The 11,882-nt window shown below is 36.3% G+C and overlaps 1 protein-coding gene across 3 annotated transcripts; it reads left to right on the top strand.

Moving 5' to 3' along the window:
- The first annotated feature begins 7,804 nt into the window (after window positions 1-7,804).
- Window positions 7,805-11,442, top strand: fam47e (family with sequence similarity 47 member E). 3 transcript variants are annotated; one of them, XM_026212164.1, is made up of 10 exons: window positions 7,805-7,959; window positions 8,232-8,338; window positions 8,708-8,816; window positions 8,896-9,268; window positions 9,852-10,000; window positions 10,214-10,391; window positions 10,473-10,646; window positions 10,738-10,836; window positions 10,938-11,015; window positions 11,153-11,442. In XM_026212164.1, the coding sequence occupies exons 4-10, from the start codon at window positions 8,999-9,001 to the stop codon at window positions 11,255-11,257; spliced, it is 1,053 nt and encodes a 350-aa protein (XP_026067949.1). In that variant the 5' UTR covers window positions 7,805-7,959; window positions 8,232-8,338; window positions 8,708-8,816; window positions 8,896-8,998; the 3' UTR covers window positions 11,258-11,442. The 3 variants fall into 3 exon arrangements, with proteins under 3 accessions (XP_026067949.1, XP_026067947.1, XP_026067948.1); XM_026212162.1 differs by lacking the exons at window positions 8,232-8,338; window positions 8,708-8,816; XM_026212163.1 differs by lacking the exons at window positions 7,805-7,959; window positions 8,232-8,338 and having other exon boundaries at window positions 8,447-8,816.
- The last annotated feature ends 440 nt before the right edge of the window (window positions 11,443-11,882 follow it).

Genomic DNA, 11,882 nt, shown 5'->3' with positions numbered 1-11,882 from the left:
TAAAAGTTTTTACACCAAGACACTCAACACAGTATTTGCAGAGACACCTTTTTTTTTTTTTTTCAAAATGATTTTTTTATTTTTTTTGCAACGAAGAACTATTTTGGGTTCCTTAAAGAACCTTTTACTGAACAGTTCTGAAAGAACCACGTTTTTCATGTGTGAATATTTTTTTTGATTTGTTTAATGGAAATATTCCATGAATGTTACAGATTTTTCATGAAACCATAGGTGCCCATAAAGAAGCTTTATTTTTAAGTGTGCCCTCCCCCATCCTCTCAAATGCCTGCACCCCCGGGGTAAACAAAGCTTTATTTTACAAATGCGACAGAATTTTCATTTGACAATGTCCCTGTAGGACACGTTTAAGCTTCTGAGTGCTTAATATTATCATGCTAAAATATCTTCCTTAATGTAGTGCAGTCAATGAGTGCACTCCTCAGAAAGATTAATTTATTGTGTGTCCTGTATATATTTTGACAGTAAAGCCACATCATACATCATAAAGTAACTATGTGCCTGTGACATAGTAAAGTCATAAAGCTTTATGAATCCACTTTATCCATACTTACTCGTGAACTGTTGTGAACTTACTGATAAAAGACAAAGTTAACTTTAAGTTAAACTGAAGGAAAAGACAGTTATGTCAAACCTTATTTGCCTACTACTCCAAGCGGGTTAATGTGACTTTTATCAAAGCTCTCTTGGGGGGTTAAGGATGCTCAGTCCAGAGAGCATCTGTGAAAATAAGAGAAGTGAAAACAAACCATTTAACGCCAGGAGGTAGAGGAGAAACGGTGCTCCAACAACACTGCATGCCTTCACAAAAGAGTTAGTTTCAATAATCTATGAATGGATTATGTAAAAACAACTAATTCAAGTTTCTTACAACCCACAATGACTATTTAAATTTATATTATGTATTTTTTCAACCATTTTATATATGGGAACATATAAACAATAAAAAGATACAGTTATTGGGACATTTAACTCAGACTTAATCAGACTTTTTTCTTGCAATTCTCTTTTTGTTTCCACCACAGAGTAAAAAAAAAAAAAAAAGGTAACTGTGGCATTTTATTTCACAAGTCTTTATGTACTATTATTGTATACATTATATTGTTTTATATTTCAAAATTCTAAACTTTTTTTCTCAGAATTCTGATTTTTTTTTTTTTTATAACATCTCTTAATGTCCCCAATACAGACAAAAACATAATTTGACAAATGAATAGCATGACCTTGTGACCAGAATCCACTATTTTCAAATAAAGACATCTTTTTTTAACATTACTGTCTGAAGACTCCTGTGCATGTCGTGTGTGTCCATGACGCAAAACTGCTTTCAGTTGCATCCTGTTGAGTTCAGGAAATGGAAGGGTTCGAGAGGGTTATGTAAACATTTCCTAATTAAACATCTTACACTTTACTTATTTATTTGTTTAGGGTTGTTTCGCTCTACAGGTTTAAAAATGACCGCACATTAAAGTGAAAAAGGAAGAATAACAAATACATCACAGAAGTACTGCCTTGCAGGAGTTGAATGAACGTTTCCGTTTTCATTCAAAGGATGACAAGCCTTTTGTAAGTCGGTAGGTTTAGTCATTTTGACTGCACAAAAACTTTATCTTTAACCACTTTTATATCATCCTATTGAGCAGTAGCAAGCAAAGCCATTCCATATCTTAACTGTTTAACTTCGATAAATAAATCAATAATTACCTGCAATGTTACTCTATGATGTTGTAAAATGTGAACAGTGTACAGTGCATCCACGTTTCTTTACTTCATAGATCTGGTTAACAGTGTATTATATATTTGTCCACCTTGCAATTTCTTTTACACTGCATGTTGCCATATTCCTTTACATCTATCTGTTGCAATGCAGTAAACTACATATATTTTTGATGCAATATACTATACATTTTTAAAGCTGCTCTTTTTCCTAAACCTACTTGTGGGAGAAGCTCAAAGCATTTTTCATTTAACCTGAACTGTACTAATGCAAAATGCAAATAATACAACCATTCAAAATATACAAAGGTCTTTTATATAAAGATGGTTTCGGACATGTTCTGCCATGGATTATAGCAGAGCATAGTTTTCTTACATATATCTCCTTTGATGAAGATACAGAGCTTGTGATTGTTGGTAAGACCTCTGGCACAACAGTGAGAGTATCACGTTTTCTGTCTGCCCCTCCTTTAACAAAGATGCATTTATATATTTCACTGGGTGCTGCGCTTCTGCATATGGAAAAAGGCAAAACAAGTTTGAACAACAGGGAGAGAACAGTAAAACGTTTAATGCCTCATAAAGCAGGGGGCTTGTGGACATCTATCTTAGTTTTTTTGTTTGCCTACCTGAAATGGGTTCACTTTATCTTTATGACTATCCTTCTTCTGTGGCACACAAAAAAGATCAGTCTATAAGTGATTTTTTTTTCATAAACTCTTACACTGTGTGAACAAAAACACAGAATCTCATAGTTATTTCGTAACTATTTTACATTTTGGCGAATCAGTGGCTAATTCTTATTAATGTTTTGTATGATCTGCTTATGATCGAGCTATGATTATGTTTAGAATTGAAACGTCATGCTTCATTTTTTCCTAAAAATCATATGGCTTTGTGCAAATCACACTGTATACAAAACAAAACCAACAGATGTAAAAGTCTAAATTGTGAGAGATAAACTCACAATTTCTCAAAAAGAATTGAGAGATGTAAATTCAGAATTGTGAAAAAAAAAATACTTTTTATATTTACACAGTTTTTTCTCAGAATTGTGTGGTGTAAACATGCTTCCATATACAGGCCTGTAAAGACTTGTTTTCTTTGAATTGAAAAGACAATTTTCTTTTTTTTTTTTTATGGGGGAAGTATCTCTTTAACCAGAAACAGCTGGATGATGTGACTGATTTAGATTTGCTTGTTTGTGATACATAAAAAAGGATGCACTTTGTGCCATCTAATGAATGATGTATAAAGGGTAGAAAGTTGTCTGGAAATGAGACAGCAGGACAGTCCTAGAGCATAAATGTCAGGAAAGCTAAACAAATATGAAACAAAAACTGTGATTTAACCTGTTCCACCACTCAAGGAAACCTGATATCAGGCAAATGTGTTCAGTCTACCATAAAAAAAAAAAAACTGTCACCTAATCTGTGTTTTTATACATTATCTTTCTCATTGTTTAATAAATGCTCAGCTGTTTTACTACAACCACAGAGCCACATTGGGATACAGAGTGGAAATGCAGCTCTGTACAGGATGGTACGATGTGTTTGTTTCAGCTCCTAACAGGCTCTTGGCACCGTCCAGAATGGGCTGGTGAAGACTGGGGTTAAAGAAAGACTGTGGGAGTAGTGAGAAGAGCCAGACCTTTTCAGGAGATGTGATTGATGTTGCCTCAGACCATTAAGTACAATGGGAGGAAAAGAATGCTGAATTTATATTTGTGAGATCCTATTCTGCAGCTCACAAAGGGCCCCTTTAAGAACACTGCAATTGTGAGTCTTTTTAGCTTGTTGCAAAACTAAGAAATAGGAGGGAAAGTAGAATTTATTTCAGAGGGAAGTGATGTGGTAATTTATTCCCTTCATATATCAATAAAATGGTAACTTGGGCTTTAAAATATTGGCCTACAATTAGCAGATTTTTTCCCCTGTTGGTCTGTATTGTTCTTTGTTTAAGGCAGCGAATCTCTCACGGCTGAGAGAGAAGTTACACGACTACAACAATCCATTGTTTCAACATAAGGAATGATGGGAGGGAATGAATGTGGACTGACCACAGATCCAGATGACTTAGTAGGTTTGTGTTACAGTATTTTGAAAAAAAAAAAAAAAAAAAAGGTGTATGCTTAGATGAGAGGTGCATGTTTCGGGAAGCTGAAAGTCATTACAATAATTCTGCTACCTGAAATGTCTGGAAAATTGCCAAGTACATTTCTGGGAAGACCTTTTGACCTTTACTATAAACAAAAAAGTGATAGGTAGGTTCCCAACTTGAAGGTTTCCTTTCTTGTCGACTGCCTGCCTAAACGTCCCGAATGATTTGTGTTTTCCTGCTACATTGTCCTTGAAAGTTCTTTGTTAGCATCATTAGATCAGTGTTTTTAATGTCAGCCAAAGTTTAGCCAAATTTCAAATAATATTAATTAGAGGGAATATTTCTTAAGCACCAAATCAGCAAATTAGAATAATTTCTGAAGGATCATGTGACACTGAAGACTGAAATAACGTCTGCTGAAAAGTCAGCTTTGCCATCACAGAGTGTTAAAATCTTTTTGGTCAAATAAATGCAGCCTTGGTGAACATGAGATGTTCTACATGTTCTGTTTGGCCTGTTCTTCATTGGCTATTCATTTAACAACACAGAGGATCAAAGGGACCATTCCTCCTTTGTGTGCTTTGTCTCTAAACTTACATTAGGCATTTGTCCTTTGTGGGAAACTGGAGCTCCCTAGTTTGTGCCACATCACATGCTCTGATAAATACTTTTCATAGGGTTTGGTTTGAAATAAATTCCATTGCCCCTGTAGGGCGGCCCACTTCTACCTGTCTCAGCAGCAGTGAACCCTGGGGAAAACGACTCTATAAACGGTTACCACCGTTCTTCTGTGTTTTCGGTTCGGTTCATTTCCCTGAGTCTGTGCTAATGGAAGAAACTTCCCACTCAGGGGAAAATCCTCACATATAGTCAAATCCTTGCTCTTGCTGCTCCAGCATTTTATATTTAAATAGATTTTCCATTTTTGCAAGACAAAATGGGGGAAATATAATATATATGATTTAAAAGTTTGTTCTCATGCTTTTGAATGAAGTCTCATATTCTCATAAGACAACGTTTATTTGTCCAGAAACACAGTAAATATTGAGAAATATTATTACAATCGAAAATAACTGTTTTCGATTGTAATAGATTTTAAAATTAAATGTATTCCAATGAGGGAAAAGCCTTCAGTGTCACACGATCCTTTAGAAATTCTTTGATCAAAAAAAGTTCCAAAGAACAGCATTTGTTTTAAATATAATTTTTTTGTAACATTACAAACAGCTTTATTTTGGTCCATTTATTCCATACTTGATAATAATAGTATGCAGGTTTAGGGAGTGTAAGTGTTCAAACAGATGAATAAACTATGGAGTGAAAGGGATTTGATCTAATGCTCAACTCCTTGCTGGCTGTATAGGAGTCACCGGCTACACCCTCAACACACACAGATCCTGGAATCAGTCACGCCACCACGTTAATTCTGAACAGTCTGTGAAGTTTGTTCTACTGTAAGTGTGTGCAGAACAAATACGCAGCATTTAAATGTACTTTGTGTTTGTTCTCACAAATGTTTAAAAGAGCTTCTATTGTGGGTGTCACGCACAAGCGTCACATTACTGCAGATGTCAAGAAAAGCTCACATGAAATTAGTCAGCCTTTCTCATTTTGTTTGGGAAGGAAAAGGGAGTTTAATGAACCTTAACATTTTTGTCAACTTCCTTATCAGCTACTGGGAAGTTTGTGTTCCACACAGATTATGCATATTGCATCTTAAAGGAATAGTTCACACTAAAAAAAGACAATTTGCTCATAATTTGTTCAGAATTAACTCAGCCTCAGGCCACCCAGGATTGTTTCTTTATGAGATCACTTGCTCAACAATGGATCCTTAAACTGGGAGTGAATGGGTGCCATCAGAATAAGAGTCCAAACAGCTGATGAATACATCACAATACTCCACATGTAATCCACACCACTCCAGTGCAACAATTAACTACTGTACTTGTTTATTACAAACACACAGTTTTTCACTTCACAAGTCTTTTATCCAATACAGTGCTTTCTTCAGTTTAAAAGTTGGTCTGAATCAGGAGAGGAATATGCACGGATCCAGCACCGTTTACAAACAAAAACAGTTCTAAAAATTTTTTGATTTGAGACAACAACAGCTGATGGACTTTTTCATTGATAAAGAATTATTATGGACCTTTGATCATTTGGCTAAAGCGACAGGTTAACATTAAAATGTGTTATCAATTATATTTGTTTCTTACAAAAAAAAATTTTAGACTGGAGATGTATGGATTACATGTGGATTATTGTGATGTTCAGTTCAGTTTGGACTCTCATTCTGACGGCACCCATTCAATGCTGAGGATCCATTGATAAGCAAGTGACGCAATGCTAAATTTGTTCAAATCCAACAAAAGAAAACACATTTCATCAGCATCTTGAATGTGCTGAGGATGAGTACATTTTGGTCTTAAATGGGAAGTTCAGTAAAAATGAAAATTCCAACCTGTATGGCTTTCTTTCTTCTGATGAACACAAAAGAAGGCCAAACAACAACATCAAAAACACTAGGGCACAAATTATCTTCTGTTTTCCACAGTCTACTTTTAGGAGCTCTACATGAAGTTTAACCTCAAAGCAACTAAATGTGAGAAGATCCTGTGATCCAGGCATGCAGAACACATTAAGAATAAAGACATATCAAAATTCTGCTTAATGGCTCTGGACTCCTGTCAGCTCTGATTCCAGTTATTCTTTCTTAGAGATGATGCTCCACTCCCTGAACACTTAATGCACTCATTTCCATATTTCAAAATATAAGCTAATCCACTGCCAAAATGTAATGATGATTTCTAACAGCTGTGCTGTAGCCTACTTTTACCAAGGATCTAATGAAGAAAAACTTCTCAAGATGATTAGATGAGAATGTTTTAATTACTCTAACAGGGTGTTCTCCAGGGAATGTTTAGATCTCCTCATGCTGAGGACATTGCTGTAATGTTTGGAATAGCCTGACAGTATTTTTCCACAGCTGTTCCATAAACAACACTGAACTGCCTGAAGAACAGGGCGTCCTCTGTGCCTCCCACCATCACTAACCGTCCCCTCTTACCCCGCGTATTAAGTGAGAACTCAGACCATTACCATGCGCCTAGAACTTACTGTAAATTATTGTTAACTTATTTTGTCCATCTAGACTGAGCTGATGGATCATAAATTGGTTTGATGATATTTGGGAGACTGGCACAACAAAACTCCTAAAGGTTCCTAAACAGAATCTCACTGTAGTTGTTGCACATCCCGCTAAGAGTAAATCATTCATGCAGGAAATAAGTCAGGCAAGCTAATGAATGCAAAATTATTCACAAATTTCAAAGGCAAAAATATCTCTTCAACCACAAGTTCCACTGCTGTCTCTTCCTTTTCACTGTGCTTAATACAAACCCTTACGAAAAATAAACATGGTTTTATTAAAGTAATACTGTAGTAACCCATGTTTTTTGGCGCGTTGACTACCATTTGTATAACCACAGATTTACTACAAATACCACGGTTAAACTAGGTTAATTTAGCAAAACCATGGTTAATTTGTGGTTACCATGGTTTAACTATAGTAACCAGAGTTTTTTGGTTTTATTTGTAGCAAAACCATGGTTAATTTTCGTAAGGGAAGAGGGGCATTGTTTCAGGGATATTGCATAAGACTGCTAATATTAATGATAATAAACAAATTTTTCTTTTCAGTGCACTCATAGGATGAACATTTAAAAATGCATGTCAAGTAAAAGTGAAAAAACTATTTCAGTGAAAACCCCAGTAGTGTTTTTATATACATATTCAGCAGTTCAAAAGTTTATTCTCTAATGTGCGTTCGGTCAAATAGTGCTCCTCTCAGCTGCTGTACTATAATATAATCATCACAAGCTCCCTCTCGTGGTTTAAACGCTCCCTTCAGCTTCAGTGGAGGCACTGAAAGAACTACAAGTCCCAGAGCGTTGTGCTGCCATAGCAACAGAACCAACGCACCTCACCTCACTAGCGTCCAGATTTAAAAGCGATGTGTTGAGAAGCACAGAGAAAACGAGTCGTTTTAAATATAACACGGAAGCATTATACGAGCGAAATGTCTCTCAAAAATGGACCGGTGGAAAACATTAAGTTCCCCTGGTAAGTTGCAGATTTTCATTAATTTCTTCATTAATTTTTTCATTAAATGATTTATAACTAAATCAGTTATAAGTATAACTTTTTTAATTAACGTAAACATCAATTTTAACATGAAAAACTGGGGATTTAAGACTATATTTAAGAAATATATACTTTATATTAACTAAATATTAAACGTTATAGCTAACTTTCAAGTTTCTCCTGGACAATGTTTTTTTTTTTTTTTTTCTCATCCTGTTAGGTTAAGTCCTGTTTATATATTTTCTTGCCAGTACAAGATACTCAGGCCTCTAAGAGTTACATCACTTGCTCCAAAACGGATCCTCTGCAGTGAATGGGTGCCATCAGAATGAGAGGCTGATAAAAACATAATCCACAAGTAATCCCCACATCTCCAGTCTATCAGTTGTCATCTTGTGAAGTGAAAAGCTGTGTGCTTGTATTGCTTTCTCCAGTGAAAAAAGTTGTCTGGTCTCAATCAGGAGAGAAATATGCAAATATTGAGCAACATTTACAAGCGAAAACAGTCCAAAACAATTATTACACAATATGTTGGTGGATTTCGATGGGAGAGGACAGCAGTGGATGGACCTTTTAACTGGAGGAAGCATTTTATGGGCGCTATATTGTTTTTTTGGAATTGCATTATGAAAGTTAAAAAGTCTTGATTTGTTTATTACAAACATGCACTGCAGTTTGGACTCCTTGTGGATTATTGTGACATTTTTATCATCTCTCATTCTGACAGCAACCATTCACTCCAGAGGATCCATTAGTGAGCAATTGATGTAATGCTATTTTCCAAATACAAATCAAATTTATCCAAAACAGAATGTTCAGCCAGTTTTCTTTTCTGGGTGAGCAACTTCTTTAAGTGACAGAGTTCATCTGCTGCTGCACAAAATGAATGACATCAACTCTTGTCTTTGTCTTCAGGTTTAAGGAACGGCTAAAAACAAAATATCTCAGGGATTTAAGGCAAAAGCAACAGCTATCTGGGTCATTAGATAGTCACAAATGGCGCTTTTTGTCCCCGGGTATGGATGATTTTAGAGATGGTTACCCAACAGTCCATAAAGAGCTCTTCACTCAGTGTAAGAGTGGACCCTCCCCTGCAGTCTTTGGGATGCCAAATCACACTCGTTCAGTGAAGTTCCCACAGAAGAGACTGAGTAAAAATCAAGTGTGTTACTCAAAGCAGAATCCCCAGAGTCAAGCTCAGCGTGAGTTCATTGACGCTGTTGAGTACAAACTCAAACAACACCCCCTGGCCCTCTATCCTCATCTGGAGAGCGGTATGACACCAGAGGTAACCACGTTTAATTTAGTCATGATTTAATTATTTGGGAAACCTGTTTAGAAACAGTCATTGTTTTGTGATTGCATTGGTGCTGCTGGCGCTGCAGAAGCCTCTAACAGCAGCAGCTTTAAATATGAGAGGAGACAAAGTATACCGTATTTTTCAGACTATAAGTCGCACCTTAGTATAAGTCGCATCAGTCCAAAAATACGTCATGATGAGGGAAAAAAACATATATAAGTCGCACTGGACTATAAGTCGCATTCATATAGAACCAAGAGAAAACATTACCGTCTACAGCCGCGAGAGGGCGCTCTATGCTACTCAGTGCTCCTGTAGTCTACTTGAGCAGTATAGAGCGCCCTCTCATGGCTGTAGACGGTAATGTTTTCTCTTGATTCATTTTTAGTTCATTTCTCTTGGTTCATGTCAAATTAATTTTGATAAATAAGTGGCACCTGACTATAAGTCACAGGACCAGCCAAACTATGAAAAAAGTGTGACTTATAGTCCGGAAAATACGGTACATGCAACATTTATTGCAATGTACAGTATAGAAAATGCATCCAAATGTATTTAACTTTTTCAATAGCTATTTGACCAGGTGTTGTCAGTCCTGGATCCTGATATGTGCATGAAGGCAGAATTGTCCATAACCTCTCCAATGAAGCATCTAGAAGAAAGCAGTGCACCGTGTGAAATCTCAACTCTGGAGACTATAAAACCGTCCATCACCATCAAGTGATTTTCCTTTCTTCTTCTTTTGAACACACGTTTCTGGTTTGGGTTCTGATTCCATTCCGAAATGATGAGTCAGGCCACACTTTTAAGTTAAAAGCAGTATTTCTATTTTAATGTCAAATTTCTTTTGGTGGGTGACCAGACAGTACACAAGTGCATATAGTGTACATATACTGTAAAACCATTCCTGATACTCTTCTTACGTTTCCCTAGACCACAAAAGGAGAAATGTAAAGAGGCCAGACCAAGAAATCCTTATAGATGGCAGAAACTCAAAGAAACGTTGGGTGTTGAAGATCAGACGGCGAGTGTTAAACACCTGCACTCCGTGTCGCAAGAAGATGACAAGCAGATGATTACCAAACTCTTCTGTGAATGGATTACCTCACTGGTAATATTTCTTCATGTACACATTAAAGTACGCTTATCATATATGAAGAATAAATGTTTTTACTATAACCCATTATCTCAGGGTGGAGAGACCAGTGATCTGACAGAGTCAACCATCTTGGATTTGTTTAAGAGTGACTATGAAAAGAAACCCTCCTGGACCTTACCTATTAACAAGACTCATCTTAATCAAACTCCAGCAAAACCCTCCAGCTCTGTAGAGGGACATCTTAAAGATGCTAAAGAGTTGAATCAGGTTGGGGACAATGTTTTGGTCCTTAACGTTTAAATTTTGTGTTGTTTGCCCAAAATTGTGTATCAGTAAGTCTTGTTTGTTTGTATGGCAGGTCAATAAACCCAACAGACCTCAGGCTGCCAATGATCCTTTAAGAGCCCCAGCAGATATCACAGGAAGCCTGGACTTTGAAGAACAGCTGAGTGAGAAGGTGACTTTTATAGCACCTTTTAGTTATAAAAGGAGCAAATAATGTGACAGCTGACGATGAGAGAAACCAGTGAGTTCCATTCATATTTGACTGTCATCTAGGATGAAGAGCTGAAGCAGATTCACGGCATTCAGGCTTTCAGAGAGTTCATTATCAACAAGGGAGTGAGAATGCCAAGGGTAATGCTGCTCACTTCAACTGAATTAATAGCTGGATATTTTATGAGATTACATTTGAATTATGTTCCTTGTAATAAAACATATCATTGCTAATTATATAATAAGAATTAATAAATGTGTTTGTGTCCCATGTGTAGTTTCTCAGCACTATCTTCTCTGAGGATGAACAGAAGAACAGGATCAGAGGCTCAAACACCGCAGGCTCCGCCTCATCATTGTCTAAAGGGAGAGCTGTCCATTAAACTCTTTAAATAATATTCCCTTATGTTGTTTTATTGAACATCACTTCACACATTCATGGATCAGCTGCTGAGTGCAGTTCCCCAGACTACAGTTTTTTTGGATTAAAGTAACATTTTACCCCCAAGCTAGATTTTTGTATTATGTTATTTTACGATCAAAAAAAATAAAACCAGGGCGTATTTGGCATGGTTCTCCCTTCCTCTGGTTTTCTTCATTCATTCATAAAACGTTCAGTGAAAAACAAACAGTGTTCTCAGCATCCTGGTGGGAATTAAAAGGGCTGTCTAAGGATTTTTAGGTAAACAGCCCGAAGTCTGCTCTCATCCATTCTGCCATGTTAATGAGCTGCACTTGTCTGAGTTGAAAACTGTCTTCTAGTGCTTTAGGAAGAGAAATATCATTAGAAAAATGTCATTCTTCATTTAATGAAATATTTTTAGATCTTGTTTTAGAAGTCCTCTTTTATAATATACGTATACCACTGAAACATCTACAAGCATTCCTGTTTCTAAACTCTGTCTTCCTTAGCTACAGCTTTTAACTCATCAGCAGGAATATGTGGTGATAAAATAGTAAATATTGACTGGATATTATTCTAACATGGTCTGAAATTAATCAGGTTTT

This window comes from Carassius auratus, chromosome 30 (assembly GCF_003368295.1).
Source record: "Carassius auratus strain Wakin chromosome 30, ASM336829v1, whole genome shotgun sequence".
NCBI classification, from domain to species: Eukaryota; Metazoa; Chordata; class Actinopteri; order Cypriniformes; family Cyprinidae; genus Carassius; species Carassius auratus.
This window is presented reverse-complemented; position numbering and strand designations above follow the sequence as displayed.